The sequence below is a fragment of the Chlorocebus sabaeus genome, chromosome 16 (assembly GCF_047675955.1).
Source record: "Chlorocebus sabaeus isolate Y175 chromosome 16, mChlSab1.0.hap1, whole genome shotgun sequence".
Taxonomy (NCBI): domain Eukaryota; kingdom Metazoa; phylum Chordata; class Mammalia; order Primates; family Cercopithecidae; genus Chlorocebus; species Chlorocebus sabaeus.
The window spans coordinates 28,313,232-28,333,946 of record NC_132919.1 but is presented as its reverse complement, the minus strand read 5'-3'; the positions used below and the strand labels follow the sequence as shown (position 1 = coordinate 28,333,946).

General features: G+C 42.2%; 1 protein-coding gene across 1 annotated transcript in view; it reads right to left on the bottom strand.

Annotated features, from left to right (window-relative positions):
• EFCAB5 (EF-hand calcium binding domain 5) overlaps positions 1-20,715 on the bottom strand; it is a 169,448-nt gene that overhangs the window by 11,052 nt on the left and 137,681 nt on the right. The window contains exons 16-21 of the mRNA XM_008010917.3: positions 20,201-20,429; positions 18,208-18,360; positions 11,593-11,696; positions 8,052-8,305; positions 6,570-6,856; positions 5,692-5,788 (exon numbers count right to left, since the gene is read on the bottom strand). Of these exons, the coding sequence (XP_008009108.3) occupies positions 5,692-5,788; positions 6,570-6,856; positions 8,052-8,305; positions 11,593-11,696; positions 18,208-18,360; positions 20,201-20,429 (1,124 nt within the window). The remainder of the gene's footprint in view (positions 1-5,691; positions 5,789-6,569; positions 6,857-8,051; positions 8,306-11,592; positions 11,697-18,207; positions 18,361-20,200; positions 20,430-20,715) is intronic.

The window sequence follows — 20,715 nt, the reverse complement described above, 5'->3', positions numbered from 1 at the left end:
TGGCGAAGTGAATCTCAGGAAGGCAGCTGAGTAGCAGATCTGGGGGCAGGGGAAAGACTTTAGATAGAGAAAGAATTGAGGCCTGGGTATGGTGGCTTACATCTGTAATCCCAGCACTTTGGGAGGCCAAGGTGGGAGAATCCCTTGAGGTCAGGAGTTCAAGACTAGCCTGGTAATATAGTGAGACCCCCACCTCTACAAAAATAAACAAAATTAGTTGGGCGTGATGGCACGCGCCTATAGTCCCAGCTACTTGGAAACCTGAGCCAGGAGGATTACTTGAACCAGGGAGGTCGAGGCTGCAGTGAGCTGTGATTGTGGCACTGCACTCCAGCCTGGGTGATAGAGTGAGGCCCTGTCTCAAAACACAAAACAAAACAAAACAAAAACAGGAATTGAGATCTCTAGAAGAGATGGCTTTGGGAAAAGAAAATAAATTAGACCTAATAAATTATCTGATAGAACTATCTTATGGGAGAGACAAACGGAAGGGGTGGGAATTATCAAGAACTACAAATAAAACTAAGAAAGTTTACAAATAAAAGACAGCCGGGCGCGGTGGCTCAAGCCTGTAATCCCAGCACTTTGGGAGGCTGAGACGGGCGGATCACTAAGTCAGGAGATCGAGACCATCCTGGCTAACCCGGTGAAACCCCGTCTCTACTAAAAAATACAAAAAAAAACTAGCCGGGCGAGGTGGCGGGCGCCTGTAGTCCCAGCTACTTGGGAGGCTGAGGCAGGAGAATGGCGTAAACCCGGGAGGCGGAGCTTGCAGTGAGCTGAGATCCCACCACTGCACTCCAGCCTGGGTGACAGAGCGAGACTCCGTCTCAAAAAAATAAAAAAATAAAAATAAATAAAATAAAAGACAATTATTTACTTCAGGAAAAACAAAAAAAGATGAGGAATCAAAATATGCTATAATCCTCAGGTGTGTATAATATTTGCATAGGCAAAATCAGGTAAACATTGCATCTTTATTTAACCCCAAATTATAAATACAGCTATATTGGGAGGATGGGGTAAGAGAATAGTGGCATAACAGAATGAAATCTTCATTTATAATCAGAGGAAATTGACTGATAAGGTTTAAAATTGATGAATCAAAAGATAGCAATATGTGCATAATAGAAATAGATGTGCAAATGCCAAGAAGAAAGAGTGAAAGGACAAAACACGGTTGCCTCTGGCGAGGGGGACTGAAGAGAATGAAAGAGAAGATATAGGCTAGTGACTCTTTTTAGGCTTTTAGTTCTATGTGACCTTTTCAAGTACTTTAATAAAAAATTTAAAGCCGGCGCAGTGGCTCATGCCTGTAATCCCAGCACTTTGGGAGGCTGAGGCAGGCGGATCATCTGAGCTCGGGAGTTTGAGATCAGTCCGACCAACATGGAGAAACCCTGTTTCTACTAAAAATAGAAAATTAGCTGGGCATGGTGGCACATGCCTGTAATCCCAGCTACTTGGGAGGCTGAGGCAGGAGAATCGCTGGAACTCAGGAGGTGGAGGTTGCGGTGAGCCGAGATAGTGCCACTGCACTCCAGCCTGGGCCACAAGAGCGAAACTCCATCTCAAAAAAAAAAAAAAAAAAAAAAAAACTGTATATATGTAAAATATATATATACATAAAATATCTATAAAATATATATATATGCCTGTAATCCCAGCACTTTGGGAGCCGTGGTGGGTGCATCACCTGAGGTCAGGAGTTCGAGACCAGCCTGGCCAAGTGGTGCAACCCCGCCTCTACTAAAAATACAAAAATTAGCCAAGCATGGTGGTGCACACCTATAGTCCCAGCTACTCAGGCAGGAGAATCTCTTGAACCTGGGAGGCAGAGGTTGCAGTGAGCTGAGGTTGGGCCACTGCGCTCCAGCCTGAGTGACAGAGCAAGACTCCATCTCAAAAAAAAATACACACACACACACACACACACACACACACACACATATATATAAAATATTTATATCCTTTCAGGATAAAAGACAGTTTTAACAGCCACTAAAATTTTTAAAAAATGAGTATCAAATTAAATAGAAAACTGTTCTTATTAATTTCTACAGTCGGTGTCCACTATGTCGCCCAGGCTGGAGTGCAGTGCTATTCACAGGCACCATCACTGTGCACTACAGCCTTGAACTTCCGGCCCCAAACAATCCTTGTGCCTCAGCTTCCTAAGTAGCTGGGACCACAGGTGCACGCCATCATGCTCTACATCTCATCAAGTTCATTTTTGAAAGTCTTTAATCAGATATCAAAGTAGCAGTGATGTTATCTACACATGTAGAACTGTGTTTAGTTATTCCTCTTAATAACTACTGCTAGAAAACTTCAAAATTTAAATCACAAGAAGTGGTAAGAAACATAAAAAGAGTGGCTGGTTTGATTTTCTTTTTTCCCCTGAATAACTTGGAACTGAAAAGGCAAGGGGTTTGCATGCATGGGAAATCGAAGCATTTCAGGCCTGAGATCTTTACCGAGAACAGAGTGTTATACCCTTCCCCTGTGCATGGTGTGAGTACTTGTCTAATATCATAACTCATAACTAAAAGGGCTTTTTAAGGGGCTCTTGCCAGGACAAAGGAAATCTGTTCTCAAGCTGAACTGATATTTCCTCCTCCACGGCCTAAAATCTGTGAGCAACTTGTAAATAAATGGCGCACTCTTAGCTCTCTATTAAACCCAAGTCTAGCTGTGATGGCAAGTTTTTTCCTATAAGAGGGAACCAACAGCAATTCCCATTCAAGATGACTAAGTCCAAAAAGACAGCAGAGAACTGTAATTGAATCCAAAGCAATGTTAGCATACAGAAGGTTTAAATGAGTAGGACAGAACTATGTTCCTGTCGTCTGGTTGTCCATTTTGGCTTGACCCATTTAAAAGAAAAAGGCACGTCCTCAGAGTTGCAGATTCAGTGCTGTTTCCTACTTGTTTTTTCTGGATTGTCGGTAGAATCATTCTACCAAGGTTCCTGTCAGGTCCTTAGCTGTGCAGTGGGGATTAAGGAATGAGTCATGTTCCATTTTTGTAATGGAGTTGCAGGGAGCGTGGCACCTATGAGCGCCACCGCGGTGGCGGCAGTAGCAATTAGGGAAGGATCTTCCAGGGAAGGCGAATCTTGAAGATAAAGTTAATTAGGACTGTGAATCCAGCAGTCCTCCCCTGCTGATGGGAAGGTACCTTCCTTCATTGTTACTCTTAGAGGATGATAGTGTCATTTTATTGCGGAAGCTAGTGGGTTTCTTTACAAATGGTGACAGCACTGAGCCTCTGGCTGCTTTGGCAGAGTTGGAGCTCTGGGAACCATGTAGGAGAAGTGGAGGGCCTGGGGCACTCCTGCTGAGACCAATGTCTGTGGACTTGTAAACACTTGGATTTAGAGGAGGAGGGACGGTCACTTGGCAGACACCCAGGTTCTAGACAGAAAAGTGATTCTGGTTATACTTGCGATAGGGGACAGCTCTTCTTGCCTCTGGGTCTAAGAACATTTCCAAGCAGGCAACATCTGTCTAAAACTCCTGGGAGGGGGACATGGAGCAGACATGGGGCATCCTGAATGACCAGATGAGACTGGCAGCAGAGGTCCAAAGTGGAGTGGGGAGAATAGGTCCTTGAGAAGGTGGTCAAGTCATGAATCTCCAGGTAGAAGAGACCAACTACGAGGAGTTATCTTAGGCAAAGTGACAGAGAATAGTAGGCTATTGATGTACTAGTGCATACACAGCTGTCTGGGAGTGCTCACTGGAGTCACAGGGACCCCCACAGGGGGAAGTATGTCAGCAGCACTCACCTGCAATGGCACAGTCTTGGGAGGCCAGGCCTGCTCAACAAAGCTACCCAATGTTACTTCACAGATGACTGGCTCAATCTAAAGGCAGGACACAGCTGCCTGGAGTTCCACCAGAATAAAAAAAAAAAACTTCCTTTTTGTTGTTGTTGTTTTTGAGATGGGATCTCATTCTGTTGCCCAGGCTGGAGTGCAGTGGCATGATCACATTTCACAGCAGCCTCAACCTCCCAGGCTCAAGTAATCTCCCACCTCAGCCTCCTGAGTAGCTGGGATTACAGGCGTGCACCACCACACCCAGTTAGTTTTTGTATTTTTTTTTGTAGAGACAAGATTTTGCCATGTTGTCCAGGCTAGTCTCCAACTTCTGGGCTCAAGCAATCTGCCCGCCTTGGCCTCCCAAAGTATCGGGATTACAGGTGTGTGTCACTGTGCCCAGCCAAAAATACCCTTTTCTTTCTTTTCTTTTTTTTAAAAATTATTATTATACTTTAAGTTCTAGGGCACATGTGCACAACATACAGGTTTGTTACATAGGTATACATGTGCCATGTTGGTGTGCTGCACCCACCAACTCATCATTTACATTAGGAAATACCCTTTTCTTGAACTAGGATGAAGAGGGCGTAAGAGTTGGCAGCAGAAGCCCTAAGAAAGTATGGGCACATTACGAGCCGTAATTCCACCCTTTTGGTAAAGTAATAGTTTGGAAGGCGTGGTGGGTTAGGAGCTACGCTATATAGTCTAGCAGTCTCTGCCTGTCACAGGCTGAGCCTACAGGTATTATTGGTGACATTTCATTCTGGGTAGATTCGTGGAGTAGGGCCATTACTTAAAGCTGCTAGGCCAGGTAAACTTCGAGCAGCAGATTGCCCTGCCTGAAGACTCCTCTCCTTCTGGCACAAATAGAAAGGCACCCCGAATTCCTCTCCCTTCCCCTAAGCAAGAAGCTTAGCATTTCCTGATGTAACTGCATCTGAAGGAGAGAGCGTTGGTATCTGGGTGACCTACGAACTTTCTCGGGATTGCTGCGGAGACTGGTATAACCAAAGGCTTGGCGGCAGTGACTGGGGAGCCTATGGGCTATTTTCTGGCTGAGTCGGGCTCCGTTAACTGCAATTAGTATTTCTTCCATCAGAGGGCACTGTTGGAAAGCAGAAAGTGGGGGGAAGCGTTGGAGGTCAAGGCTGCTCAGGAATCAGCTAGGATAGTTCCCTGCGAACCCAGAAACCCTTCTGCGTTGGTCTAGAGCCTCCACAGATAGTAGGAGAGCGGGAAGAGGAGGAAAGGGATAGATTTAGTAAGCAATTTCTACAGAGCCATTTTCCCAACTATGAATTATTTTTTCATAAAAAAGAAAAAAACAAACTTTAAATGAATTCCTCATCACAGCCTGAGGCCTCTGAGAATACGGGTCAGCAGAGGACCTTGGGCCTCTGTTTGTATATTTACTTTCATATGTGGCCTGTTCCCTGTGGTCAAACAGCTAATCGTTTTCTCCAACCCGAGAGCCTCGCTGCTCTCCATTCTTGGTGATTCTCCTCCCTGAAAAAGTCTATTATTTTCTTTGGTTATTTATTGAAGCTAAAGATAGCCTTTTTGCTTAACATTTCTATTCTCATTGCAGCCCCATTTGCATTTTTAAAAATAAATAATGCACATGTAGTTAATAAGTGGGAGGTAGATGTGCTTTTGAATTCTCATATGTGTGGCAGAGACAGTGACTTTGGGGAATGATGCAATAGATTATAGATAGTGTCCCTCCTCTTAGAAGACTTATAACTATTTTCTCCTAAAAACTGAATTTATGACCCATTTGTTTTATCCTAATAAAAATCTCTTAATCAGAACTATGTTTTATTGCTGTTGCTATAGATTTAGGCCGTAATTAAGTGAAAATTTACCTCTGATATATTCATCAATGAGCTGTACATTAACTTCCACATGCTTGGCAGTTGGATCAAAGACACAAATATTGTTGACTAAATATTTGTTAATATACTGTGAACAAACAACAAGAGAAAATTTATGGGATCACCAGCAAGCAGAAATACAGTGCCCAGTTCAACAACTTACATAATTCCATTTATATAGATTTTAAAATAGGCAAAACCAATCAATGGTGTTAGAAGGGAAGATGATGGTTACCCATGGCCAGGCACGGTGGCTCACGTCTGTAATCACAGCACTTTGGGAGACTGAGGTGGGAGCCTGAGGTCAGGAGTTTGAGACCAGCCTGGCTAACATGGTGAAACCCAGTTTCAACTAAAAATATAGAAAATTAGCTGGGCATGGTGGTGGGCACCTGTGATCCCAGCTACTCGGGAGGCTGAGGCAGGAAAATTGCTTGAACCCAGGAGGCAGAGGTTGCAGTGAGCCAAGATCGTGCCATTGCAAGTGAGCAATGCAGTGCCATTGCAGTGAGCCAAGATCGTACCATTGCAGTGAGCCAAGATCGTACCAATCAATGGTGTTAGAAGGGAATGGTATTGTCCAGCTTGGACAACACCACCAACAATGGTTAACAACAACAACAAAAAAGGTAATGGTTACCCTTGGGGTGGGTGGAGTGAAGGGATGATGAGGAATGGTACAAAGGAGAGCTTTTGGGATTCTATAAATGTTCTATTTTTGATCTAGGTCTGGTTACGTGAACATGTTCCACTCAGTAAAAATTCTTGCATTTGTACCCTTACGATTTATGCAATTATGATTTGTACATTTAAATTTGTTTAGGTGATTCTTCAATTTAAAAGGTGCTTAAAAAAAAAAAAAAACTTACAAATTTACACTTATCCCAACTTCCAAAGTCACTTGAAAATTCCAACTCTGGATGAAAGAACAAGATAACCGCCTTCAGGGTGTCACGCACTAGTTCCATGTTGGCTTCTGGCTCTATGGATTTGCTGTCTTGAGGATAATTTGGCTCTGTTAGAAGAGTATGGTCATAGAGCAACAGTGACACAAATTCCATGGAATTGAGTAGTTGTATGCTTTCCTGTAGCTCAAGCAGCATGATTCGGAAGAAGAGAATTCCTGCCCGCTGGACTTCCCCGACATTTTCAATCTCTGGAATAACAAAATGATAGCTCACGTTGCTGTTCAGTCTAATGTATATTGTTGTATATTACTTTTTCATAGGATTCTGAACATATTATAGTAAATTTTTTGTCAAGAAAAAGCAGACCATATCCTTCGGTTTTAAACAACCTTAGTTTCTCTAGCCATGAAATCAAAAGAAAGAAAGGAAATTACTCCTGGTGAAGCTCACAGAAGAGGCTTTGAGAAAAGGCAAAAACTTGGGTTTTAGAGTTAGACCCTGGTTGGAACACACGCTGTTCTCCTTATTAATCTATTGTCTCTCTGAATATCCTTTTCCTCTTCTGTGAGAATGGGCTTAATCCCTACTTCCTTGGTTAGCTGTGAGAGTTAGAGAAGATGATATATGTAAAAGTGCTTAGTTACAGGCGTTACACATAGTGAACACTCAGGAGACATGAATTTTCTCCTTTCTTCTTATCCCACTGTATGACATAGTTACAAATCTTTTGGCTTAATCCCACATAGTGTTACTCTTCTAATTCTATTCACTTCATTCTAGGAAGCCAAAGGTTTCCATGCCTTCTTCCTCCCTCCCTCTCTCCAAGCTGTCATTGCACTGAGAGTAGCCTAGTGGATATGGAATTACAAAAACTAAAGTCTTGTCTTGCCTCTCCCACCAGCTTGCTATTGGACCTTAGATAATCCACTTTACTTTTGCAGGCTTTGGCATCTTTATCTGTAAAATGAGATGTTCTGATTACTTAATGCTGTATAACATAGTGGGAAGAGCACCCAAACATAGGTTCAAATCCAGCCCTCACCATTTCTTAACTGTGTGATTGGGGGCAATTTGCTTACTTTCCTCACCTGTACATGGGCTAGCACTATTCACCTCATAGGGTTATGGCAAGGATTAAATGAAATAATACCTGAAACACATAATGGGGGCATTTAATAAATGTTAGTTCTAGCTTGCCTTTATGAGCCCTTCCAGTTCTAAAACTATATGACTATAACCAAGAGAATGTGATTCCAGGCTGTTTGCTTTAATTTGTAGACATTACTCATCAGCGCAAGACTGCATAAGGGAATTCCTTTTAGCTGGAAAGGTCTGTATATTGTAACAATTCATTTTAGAAAGTGCATATTTCATTGCACTGCCTGTGATTTCCCCAAAACCTATTAAACTTGTGAATTTAGGCTGATGCCACACGAACAATACCTAAGACATATTTTTTCTCTATCTCTCCAGATAACTCGCCAAGGATTTCATAGCAGGCCACTTGGACCACTTTCATCATTTTCTGGAGATCTTTATATTCTTGATACAACAACATCCTATTTCGGCCGATGTTAAAATCGAGGACTCCCAGAGCCTCTCCTGTTCTCTCACGAAGTGGAACTACTATGTGGGTTTCTCCACAGGCAGAGGCCAGAACGACTTCTGAACTGTCAGTACATTTAAAGAGGAAATCTCTGAAATCAAAACCAAATAAGCACAAAGATATTAAACTTCTGCCTGTTCACATCATTCCACCCAAACATATTGAATTACTCTCTTGTGCCTACCTCACTTCCACCATGCCAGCCCTTCTTGCTGTTTCATCTGCCTGGAACATTCTAGCCCTTGATTTCACGTGGCTGTCTGTCTGCTCACTCTTGTCTCTGCTCAAACATCCCCTCGGCAGAGAAGGCTTCCCTGACCACCCAATCTCAGCTAGCAAGCAGCGCCCAAGCCACTCTCCATCATGATACTCTGCTTCATTGTCTTTGCTTATCTGAAGGTGTTCATGTTTTGTTTACTTATTGTCCATTATGCTTTTGTTTACTTATTGTCCATTATGCTTTGGTGGAGTGCCAGCAGAAATGATGAGCGTGTTAGGTCGGGTTCCCTAGAAGCAGAGCCTGAGACAGGGATCCTTATGCAAGTGATTTATTGAGCGAGTGTTCGCTGGAGAAACCTGTGAGGGACTGAGGGAAGCAGGATAGGCAAGGGGAAGAAGCTAAGTAAGAATGTAATTTCACATGAAGTCTAGCCTCGGCCTGACACCAAGGGGAGCTCTGACAGGTCAATTGTACCAAAGAATCTGTTCCACCTTGAGACAAAGGGAGGGGTCTTTTGTATCCTAGCACTAGTCAGTCATTGGCTCTAAGCTGCCCTGGGTGTGTGTGAGCAGTTTGGGCTGGGGGAGTGTTTACACATCTCTTAGGTACCTCCTGGTGAAGAGCTCCAATGGCTCAAGGGCACTCCTCCAGAGAAAGTTACGGTGTGAGCCGTTACTTGTAGCCGTGCCTACAGAAGCTGGTAAAAAGGCATTTTGGGAATCTGGGTAGAGCATCTATAGCATCTGCCTCGGTGAGAGACTTGAGATTTTTCATGGAAATATAGTGGCTGCTTCTTTCTCTTGGTGAGGCACAGACACACCTCTTTTTCTTTCTTTTCCTTTTCCCCATCTACATTAATTCTGATATGCCATTTCTTTAGGGTATTTGTAAAAAATTGGTACTTTGCATCCTCAAAAAGCACATTTATAGTTTGTATATCAATCCTACAGTAACAGGTAAGATGATGTCCTTCTGCTCTTCCCACCCCTTTTTCTGCTGCTGAGCCACCACTTTCTGTTGTGTCTTGATGACTGCCATAGTAGTAATGCATCATACTAAGCTTTCCAGGCATAACAATAGAGCCCATTGGTCAACTGACTTCCTCCAAAGACATCTGTTCTAAGTTACACACAAGAATCCAGGGTTATGCATGTTCCCACTCATAGGTGGGGATTGAACAATCAGAACACGTAGACACAGGGTGGGGAACATCACACACCGGGGCCTGTAGTGGGGGTGGGGGGGAGGGGCCTCAGGAGATATACCTAATGTAAATGACGAGTTAATGGGTGCAGCACACCAACATGGCATGTGTATACATATGTAACAAATCTGCACGTTGCGCACAAGTACCCTAGAACTTTAAGTATAATTTTAAAAATACATAATAAAAAATTAAAAAAAAAAAAAAGAATCCAGGGCTATGAGTCTGCATATTACAAGGACTTCTGTAAAGCTCTTGACCAGCACAAGGAATAGCTATGTGGAAAAGAGCTTGAGAGTGAATGAACATTCTGGCATGAGGCCAAACTAAAACTTAATTGCCATATGTAATTAAATGTTGAATTAGCCTACTAGTCTGGGATGACTGGGTTACTGCCTACTCAATGACACCGACCCCCTAAGAAGCAGTCATTCCCTTTTGCAATAGGTGTGTTCTCAGTTAAGATCTGTTTACATTTGTACACATTTTAGTAGTGTTCCTTGCATTTGACAAGTGAGAGTCATTCTAAGTAATTGAGAACCAAGTACTTATTAAATACAACATGCTCTGCCTTCTCTCCAACTCTGCCCCTGCACGTCTTCTTTAAATAAAAAAGACACATTCACAGCCTTGCTAACATTCACAGATGAGCTCTGATGAGTGATGTGAATATATTATTCATAATTATGGTGGGTTTTTTGTTGAATTCCATATTTACAAGGAAATTCATTGAAAATAAAACACTTTCATGCTTTAAAACTTGCAATTTTAAAATAAAATGCCAATGAAATCTGTTTTAAAAAGGACTTAGGAAGGCTGGGCACCATAAAAAAAATTAAATGAGCTGGGCTTGGCAAATACATGTAGTCCCAGCTATTTGGGAAGCAGAGGCAGGAAGTTAGCTTGAGTCCAGGAGTTTGAGACTGGCATGAGCTATGATCATAGCACTGCACTCCCACCTAGGTGATACAGCGAGACCCCCATCTCTCAAGAAAAAAGGACTTGGGAAAAAAAGAGCCAGTATGTCCCATGCAGACAACATTCTGCTGAAATTTTTCTTTAAAAGCCAATCAGAATAAAATTCAGTGTGATCATTAGAGAAATGCACATCAAAACCCCAATGAGATATCATCTCATACCAGTCAGAATGGTGATTTTAAATCAAGAAACTAGAGATGCTGGTGAGACTGTGGAAAAATAGGAACGCTTTTACACTGCTGGTGGGAATGTAAATTAGTTTAACCATTGTGGAAGACAGTGTGGTGATTCCTCAAAGGCCTAGAACCAGACATATCATTTGACCCAGCAATCTCATTACTGGGTATATACCCAAAAGAATATAAATCATTGTATTATAAAGATACATGCACACATATGTTCATTGCAGCACTAATCACAGTAGCAAAGACATGGAATCAACCCAAATGCTCATCAATGATAGAATGGATAAAGAAAATGTGGTATACACACACCATGGAATACTATGCAACTATAAAGAAGAATGAGATCATATCCTTTTCAGGGACATGGATGGAGCTGGAAGTCATTATCTTCAGCAAACTAACACAGGAACAGAAAACCAAACACCACATGTTCTCACTTATAAGCGGGAGCTGAACAGTGAGAACACATGGACACAGGGAAGGGAACACACTGGGGCCTGTCAAGGGGGCAAGGGCAGGGAGAGCATTAGGAAAAAATAGCTAATGCATGCGGGGCTTAATACCTAGGTGATGGGTTGATAGGTGTAGCAAACCACCATGGCACAAGTTTACCTATGTAACAAACCTGCACATCCTGCACGTGTATCCCGGAACTTAAAATTAAATTAAATTAAAAAGAAAGAATACAAGTCAGTGTGTATGAGCCAGAGCCAGAAGCTGTGTCTTTCAGGTCTACTACTGTACCAGAAGGATGTATTCTGGCAGTCAAACAAAACAGACATGTCTCATACCTGAAGATGCATGACTTCCTGTGGATGGTAGGAGGATTTTTGTGGATTTCTGTTAGACCCAGCTGCCCTGTAACCATCATGTTGCGTAAAACATAGTCTGAATCCTTGAAAAGAGGAAGACATTTCATTAGAGAGGAGTAAGTAGACCTCATATTCCCATTAAAGCTTTTTGGGGACAGATAAATAGAAAAAAAAAAAGGAAAGCTTAGATGACCTCTGGCTTTAAGGACAGTGTCATTTTACTTAGTACTATTAAAGAACAGGATAATTGTTGTTGTTGTTTTTTTTCCGAGATGAGTTTCACTCTTGTTGCCCAGGCTGGAGTACAATAGCACGATCTTGGCTCACCGCAATCTCCGCCTCCCGGGTTCAAGCAATTCTCCTGCCTCAGCCTCCCAAGTAGCTGGGATTACAGGCATGCGCCATCATACCCAGCTAATTTTGTATTTTTGGTAGAGACAGGGTTTCACCGTGTTGGCTAGGCTGGTCTTGAACTCCTGACCTCATCCTTGGCCTCCCAAAGTGCTGGGATTACAAGTGTGAGCCACCCCGCCTGACCCCAGCTAATTTTTTGTTTGTTTGTTTGTTTGTATCTTTAGTAGAGACAGAGTTTAACCATGTTGGCCAGGCTGGTCTCGACCTCCTGACTTCAGGTGATCCACCCGCCTCAACCTCCCAAAGTGCTGGAATTATAGGCGTGAGCCACCGCGCCCGGCCGATTTACTTTCTTCACTTCGCTGTTGGGACGACACTCTCCTGGTTCTCCTTCTACCTCACTAAACAATCCTCATTCTCTTTGCTTCTTTATTTCCCTTACTTCTAAGAAGTTTTCAAACTGTAGGTCAACACACAACTTACATGTGGGTTGTGAAAATATTTTAATGAGTTTTGATCAATATTTTTTTCATAGAAACTATTTATGAAAGTATATTAACATATTCTGTAAATACAGTAACTGTAGGAAACACAAATTCAATTAAGAGATGTAAAGAGGGGTTTTGATGAATCATTCCTTTGAAAAAATAATTCTTGGAGCATGCCTGTAGTCTTAGCTACTCCAGAGGCTGAGGCAGGAGGATCGCTTGAGTCTAGGAGTTCAAAGTCACAGTGAGCTCCGATCATGTCACTGCACTTCAGCCTGGGCAACAGAATGAGACCTGGTCTCTAAAAAAATAAAAATAAAGATAACTAATTATTGGAATAAAGAAGAAATATGACAAGAGGATCCATAGAGGCTGCATGCTAAATGGTGCTTGGAAGAGGAACCGCTGCTTTGTAATGTGAAATTTCCTCTTGCCTCTATACTCCATGACCTCAAGGGTTCTTCCAAACTCTTTAGAAGGGAAATGTTGTCAACATTATCCTTGGAAAATTGTTAAGATTATTCCATATTGACGACTGGGCTTCTAGCTTCTTTCCAAATTTATTTCTTTCATGGTTTGTTACTTAATGTTACATACTAGACTGAAAAAATATATATATATTGAAATCTCACCCTATGTATCTAGGTTTAAATGTTTAGCCACAACTTTCCTGTTTTTCCCTCCAAAATTGTATAAATTGACCACTCCTGCTGTTAGATCAGAAGCATAATACAGAAAATAAGCGGCTTAAAATAATATGCCTGAAACTAAGTTTATTTTTTATTTGATTTTAGTCAGACCAAAAACTGTACATTCAGCGAGCCCCTCAGCAATTATTCAGTAGTGAGAAAAGCACTCCTAGTTAAAATTTCCTAGGAAACCTTTCGGGAAAAGGCTGCAATTATATTTCCCCCTCCTTTTCTTTCTTCTGGTTCTGGCTTGTTATTTTTTTCCCCTTTCGTCTCCAATATCTATCCATGCTCACCTTTCCCATTACAAATTGTTTATCTCCTTTGCTTTAATATTTATGCTCTTTTCCTTTTTTCTTGTTTGACAAACACTTTTTTTTTTTTTTTTGTAAAAAACAAGGAATGAAATAAAAGAGAGAATATCAGAAAATATAACATGTAGGGAAAGTAGGTATTCTTTTGTGAAATTTCTGTTTCATGTGTGTGCCCGCATGTTCATGTAAGGAGTCAGGATGGAAAATGTTTTTCATACTGTGGGTCACAGTCAGTAAAATTTTTTGAGCCACAGTGATTCCAAACACTTGGAGCACCTCAGGGCTCAGTCCTGAGACTTTTTTTTTTTCTTTTCTCACGCATTCCTTTGGTCATCCCTTCCAGTCTCATGGTTTTGTGTTTTGTTTTGTGTATTGCGGTAAAACATACATAGCATATTTCTCATTTAACCATCTGTTTAAGTGTACAATTCAGTGGCATTGAATACCTTGACAATGTTATGTAACCCAGTCTTATGGCTTTAAATGCCGTTTATTCATTAGCCTGGATTTCTACCCAAACACTGAGAGCTTATACCGGACTGCCTATTCAATATCTCCTCTAAGATGTCTAACAGATATTTCAAATTGTAGTTAAAAATTTTTTTGGCCCAGGCGTGGTGACTCACGCCTGTAATCCCAACACTTTAGGAGGCTGAGATGGGACAACAGCTTGAGTCCAGGAATTCGAGACCAGCCTGGACAACACAGGAAGACCCCTGTCTCAAAAAAAAAAAAAAAAAAAAAAAAAAAAGAAAGTTTCGATTTACTAGGTAAAAATTATCTTTTACTTAACTTTGTATTTATTTCATTGAGAATAATTGAATATTTTCTTACATGTTTATAAATCATTTGCATGGTTTTTTTTTCCCCCAAGTATACTTGCCCTTTGCTTTTCTTTTGGATTTTTTTTTTTTTTTTTTTTTTTTGAGACGGAGCCTCGCTCTGTTGCCCAGGCTGGAGTGCAGTGGCCGGATCTCAGCTCACTGCAAGCTCCGCCTCCCAGGTTTACACCATTCTCCTGCCTCAGCCTCCCAAGTAGCTGGGACTACAGGCACCCGCCACCTTGCCTGGCTAGTTTTTTGTATTTTTTAGTGGAGACGGGGTTTCACCGGGTTAGCCAGGATGGTCTCGATCTCCTGACCTCGTGATCCGCCCGTCTCGGCCTCCCAAAGTGCTGGGATTACAGGCTTGAGCCACCGCGCCTGGCCTTCTTTTGGATTTTTAAAAAAATCTCATTGATTTGTGTATAATCGTGTTAACCCTTTGCCAGGTAAATGGTGATTTCCCCCAGTTTGTCACATGCAATTTAATTTTCTTTATAACTCTGGTGCAAGAAAGTTTTACATTTTTATCTAGTCAATGTATCAACCTTCCCTTAATTGTTCCAACCTTTGGTGTAAGTAGCAATCCTTCTCCAGACCAAGATTGTAAATGTTCTCTCAACCCTCGTATTCTTAGCTATCCTGTGAAAATTAAAATCATTTGTCAAGTTTTTAAAAAATGATGTTGAGATTTTTCTTGGAATTTTGTTAAATTTATAAATAATTGTTGGAAGAAATTATATCTTTAAAAAATGATCTTCTTGTGGGAGAAAATCACGGCCTTCTACTTCATAAGAACTATTTATATCACTTGACATAAATTACAGTTTGTTTCATATAGGGCCTAAGGGTGATGCGATGAAGTGAGTAAAATGTTCCAGAATAACAACATTTTTGAAATCCCTGAGGTAAAAGAAAATTTGCTTCCTATTACGAAATGTGTGATGTGAAACATTAATTGTAGTGTTACATTTTTCTCCTCCTGAGAGTCTCTCCCCTCCTCTTCCCTCTCATTCAAGCAGAAAGTCTGTTTACTGCCTTAGAAAAGGAATGTGATGAGGTAGAAAGGAGAAATCACCGGCCAGTCTGACTTTCAAATTTTTCCAAAAGCCTACATTGCCATGACTTAAGATAGCAAACCAGGCACCCGTGTTAGCTACTTGTCTCTCTTGAGACCCCAGGGAAATAAAAGACTGCCATACTGATTTCTTTGCTAGCTGTCAGCCGGGGGCTGCCCTTAGTGTCCTGGGCCTTTGTCCACAGCCCTGTGTATCTCGGGACCGGCAGTGGGGTGTTAACTCACCATCTTTCTGACTCTTCCTCCATCCTCCTGTCTCTCATGGATCACAACCAGAAAGGGTTCTCTGTTTTTAAGGGCTCATACGATCCAGGGCTCACCTGGATAATCCAAGATAATCTCCCCATCTCAAATTCCTTAATCTTAATCACATCTGCAAAATCCTTTTTGCCATGTAAAGTGACATACTCACAGTTTCCAGGAATTTGGACATGGACATCTTAGGGGAAGGCATTATTCTGCCTGCCACAGTTACCTATTTAATAAGTTCGGTACTCCAAAGAAATAGACAGAGGTGCTTTGGGGTGATAAAGTAAAATACCCTGAATTTCATACCTAAGAGAATTTGAATCTGTTTTTACTCATCTATGGTTACTGTTAACAGAGCAGTAATTTTTTTCCTCTGTGACTCTGTACCTTACAGGAACATGGGCTTGAGGTGAGGGGGAGTATCTCAGAATTTACTTTATAATTCGTATCAGTCAGGGTATCACAAGGAAGCAGATTGCCCCAGCTGGGTAATTTAAGGGGAGTTTAACAAAGGAACTATTTATGAAGGCAGTGTTTAGAATCCCGACCTAGTAATAAGGAAGAGCTGTTACCACTCTTAGCCTGAAGAGGTGGGGAAATGGGGTGCGGGCTGGGGAAGCAATGACCAGAACCGACAAAGGACAGCTGTGTGGACAGGACTGCCTGATGAAAGGTGAAGTGACCTTTAGGAGAGAAACACAGCTAACCCACAGCAACCTGGCAGAGAGGGAGACAGAAGCACCAATGCCCCAGTTGCACTCTGCTTCTGCCCTCCAGTGTCCTGTTGGCAGCTGTCATTGGACAAACTCAAGCAGAAGCCAAAGGGCCAAAGAGCCCATGGATACTGGTTTATTTTTTGAGACACAGAGCAGGCTGGAAAAGAGAGAGAAATGTGAATCTGGAGGGGCTGCAGAAGGGGAAGAGGGAGGCTGAGGAAGTTATGATCGTTGAGTGCTTGAAAAGAGCTTAGCCAGGCTGTTCTGGTCTCTGTCCCACCACGATCTCACTCACAACCCGCTGCTGGGTGGCCCTTCTCTCCCCCTACTTTTGGCAGGATCTTCTTCACCACCATAAGAAGTCCACGTCAGATGGGATGTGACCCTGGTGGTTTTGTCCGTGGACTCTTGATTCTGAACCTACAGCCGCTGAAGTCATGCTTCTTGCTGACTGCTTTGGGCTATTTTGGCCTTTTCCATGGTTCCCTATGTGTTGTTTCTCTTAAGGCCCTGACAGTATTCTTCTGAATCTTCCCTGGGACCCCATGTACTTTGAAGGGCCACTATAGCTGGGGCCCTTCAAACAGGGTGCTCTGCCCCAGTCCTAAGTGCCCTTGGAGGCTCCCAACCACACCCTCAATAGCAGTGCCAATTACAAGGCATTCTCTGCCTCCATGGCCTGGCCAACCCACAAGAGAGTCCACGATTCTGCCCTCATTGACCAAGGCCTCATCAGATTGAACCAGCCACTGAGGGAGGGAAGTAGGGACCTGGTGGGAAAAAGGAAAGAAGCAGCCCGGAGGGAAGTGCAGACATGCTTGCTGTGGGCCAGCCAAGGGACTGGGAGACAACTAGGTGATGCTACCACCAGACCAAGCACCTCCCAGAGTCATTCAGCCTTTCTGAAAGGAAAAACCTTTCCACCCACTCTCATCATATGCAAAATCCTAACACAAAGTATAAAGAAGCAAAGCAAATAGTCAGCAAGAATTCATGACATTATGGATAGGAGGGCTTAAAAAAAATTGGTGTCATATAACTGAGTCCTTCCAAAACAGCAGCTCCTAGTCCCTTCCCACTCCACCCATGAGATTCTGGTGAGTGGTGCCCATTACTGTAAAGTCCACACTCTGGCCAGGGGTACATATCTCAGTATAAGTCAAAAAGAGTTTTCTGGCCCGGCGCAGTGGCTCACACCTGTAATCGTAGCACTTTGGGAGGCCGAAGTGGCTGGATCATCTGAGGTTGGGAGTTCAAGACTAGCTTGACCAACATGGATAAACCCCATCTCTACTAAAAATACAAAATTAACTGGGCATGGTGGCACATGCCTGTAATTCCAGCTACTTGGGAGGCTGAGGCAGGAGAATCACTTGAACCCGGGAGGTGGAGGTTGAGGTAAGCTGAGATTGCGCTATTGCACTCCAGCCTGGGCAATAAGAGTGAGACTCTGTCTTCTTTCTTGGGTTTTCCAAACTGGAACTTTTTACTGGTTGCTTTTAGTAAGCATCTGACTTGCTCTGTGGAAGAAGCCAATCTTTAGCTGGAAGAACAAAACCAATGTACAGAGGGAAACAAACATGAGAGGTGGACAGATGAACACAAGAGAGGACTGATGGTTTCAAATCCCTAGATCTGGCCATCCTGAAAGATAGCTTGACTCCTGCCCTGTCTTCATTTTGGTCACGTGAGTCAGTTAATTCTCCCTTTTGGCTAAGGCAATTTGAGGTGGATTCCTGTCACTCACAATCAAGGGTCTTGTATTGGGAAATCCGTCTTCAGTTAGACTAATAGCTAATTAATATGGTTTTCAAATATTAGCAAGAAATAACATCTAGACACTTGGCTACCTTGGAGAGATCTACCACTACTGAACCTTGCCTACCTGGGTTGGGCTAGGCTCTACAAAGTACATAGTGATGGAGGTGATGCTGGATGTGACGTCAAAGAGCCAGCCAATGCCAGTGATCACAATATGCAGAATGTGCTCCCGGCTGTGGACGTAGTGATAGGCAGTGCTAAAGACATTGGCAACACCCTGTAGAGACAGAAAATTCAAATAGCCTACTCTTTTTAAAATAGAAAAAATAATTAGTAATATAGTAATTGGATTACCTTTACCAGTAATTTAATTACTTCTTGATAATCTACTTCCTGCAAATTATTCAGCAGTCCTCAAAGGGCAATGTTCCAGGTTCTACTATAAAAAAAGGATCATCAAGAAATCAAAGGCATAGGCCAGGTACCATGGCTCATGCTTTTAATCTCAGCACTTTGGGAGGCCAAGTCAGAGTGCATCACTTGAGGTCAGGAGTTTGAGACCAGCCTGGCCAACATGGTGAAACCCTGTCTCTACTAAAAATGCGAATATTAGCTGGGCATGGTGGTGGGCACCCGTAATCCCAGCTACTTGGGAGGCTGAGGCAGGAGAATTGCTTGAACTCAGGAGCTGAGATCGCACGACTGCACTCCAACCTGGGAAACAGAGCAAGTTTCACAAAAAGAGTCAGAGGTGTAAAGAGAGAGACCCGCATAAGTTTTTATGCTTTTGATAGTCATCCAGTGAAATTTGTGATATGTGCTAGTAGAGAATAGCATCAAAGGAACAAGATAAACTTTGAAATGAGAAAAAAAAATGTTAAAAAGCCAAGAATGAACGCCAATCTTAGGCAGGTGGGTAGGAGCTGCCTTGATCGGATGCCAATGTTAATGCCTGCATCTGTGCAGACATGGCCACTATCATCAGATCAACATTATAAGACATGTTTGGTTCCAAGACCCACAGCGTGCTAGATTACATAGTCCTCTTATAGGCATAAGAAGACCCTGTTCCACAGAGAAGGGATGGGAAATCCTTAGAACCCATATGTGGGCTTGTTGTCAAGAAACTCTAGGAATCACAAACTCTTCAAAATTATATGCCTTTTATCTTAGGACTCAAGGCATCTAAGGGTAACCCAGAAGCCTTTACCTCTCTCACAAGACTATATATACTTCACCTACTGATAACTTCATACTCCTCCATTTCAATATCGTCACATAATTCCATGTCAGATGAGAATGAATTTTATTATTAAAAATATGTCCAGAGAAAGAGGTTCTACCACTTTCCTCAACTATCCACCCAATAAATGGGAAGAGAAAGTGAAAAATAATGGTAAATAAACATAAAGAGCCAAAGGCTTACAGGGCAACAAATGATAAGGGCATAGCAAGTTCAAGTTCCTAACTCGCTGCTATAGTCCACAGTTCATTGTCTCCATAAAGGCTTTCAATCTTCCTTTACTGCAAGTTCTATCCACAAATTAAATAAAAATGCTTGTAGAAATGGTCTAGCTATTTCATGACCTTAAAAGTGCCTATCATTTTGTGATCTAATTTAAAAACATGAATACTCAAGAAACATTTAGGCCTTTTTCTTTACTTTTCATCCTCAAAAATTATAACACTGAAATCAAGACCTATGGGGATACATATCAGAGTTAGTACCATTTGTAGAAAGTACAAAAGATTTCTAGATAGATACCACTATTAGTAAAACACAAATCTGTCCCTTCTAAAAGTTCATTCCCGCTTTGTGGGTCTTAGTGGTCTAATGGTTGGATTTCTGTTCTATAGCATAAAATTCTATTCCTGTGATAAATGCTATGGGACACATGAGGCTGAGGCATGGATATGCAACTGAGGCTGAAAGTCCTCCCATGAGTAATGGGGAACTTCTCAAAAGAGTGAAGCATACATTCAGGGAACAGGAGCAAGAATGATGATGTTATCTGTATACACAGCTTTACTCTCATCGGATTTCAGGTTTCACTCTTTAAAAAGTATTAGAAGGAGAGGCCATCCTACCATTGCTCTTGAAGACGTCTATGACTTACCTGATAGAATCTGATCTCATGAGGTAGAAAGATGTTTATTTCGTGGGGATCTCTAAGGGTGTCAACAGCCAAGACCCCAAAGATCCTCATATATGCATCTTGAAGAGGCAGAGCCAGGAATGACCCATTACAATCATCCTTATTACGGGACTGGTCCCAGAAGAAGATGTTCCCGTGGTACTGAACTTGGGGAACATGGATCGGCTTCCCTTCATCCACTACTGTAAAGCTGAGGAAAAAGAGTACGAGGATGGAAGAAAGGCACAGGGAGAGACTTAGATTAAACCATGGAGGAAGCTAGAGCGATTCTCTATTCACAGTCTGTGGCATTATATGACCGAGCAGTGGACTCAATAAGATGACCAGTTTGGAGGTCTGACTTGAGAAAGACTTAAAAAAAAAAAAAAAAAAAAAACTTAGATGTGGACGTAGAAAACAAATATAAACAGAACTCCGGAGACATAACTTACAGAGCAGGCAGAAATAATTGAACTGATATTGTGAAGTAGAGTCCC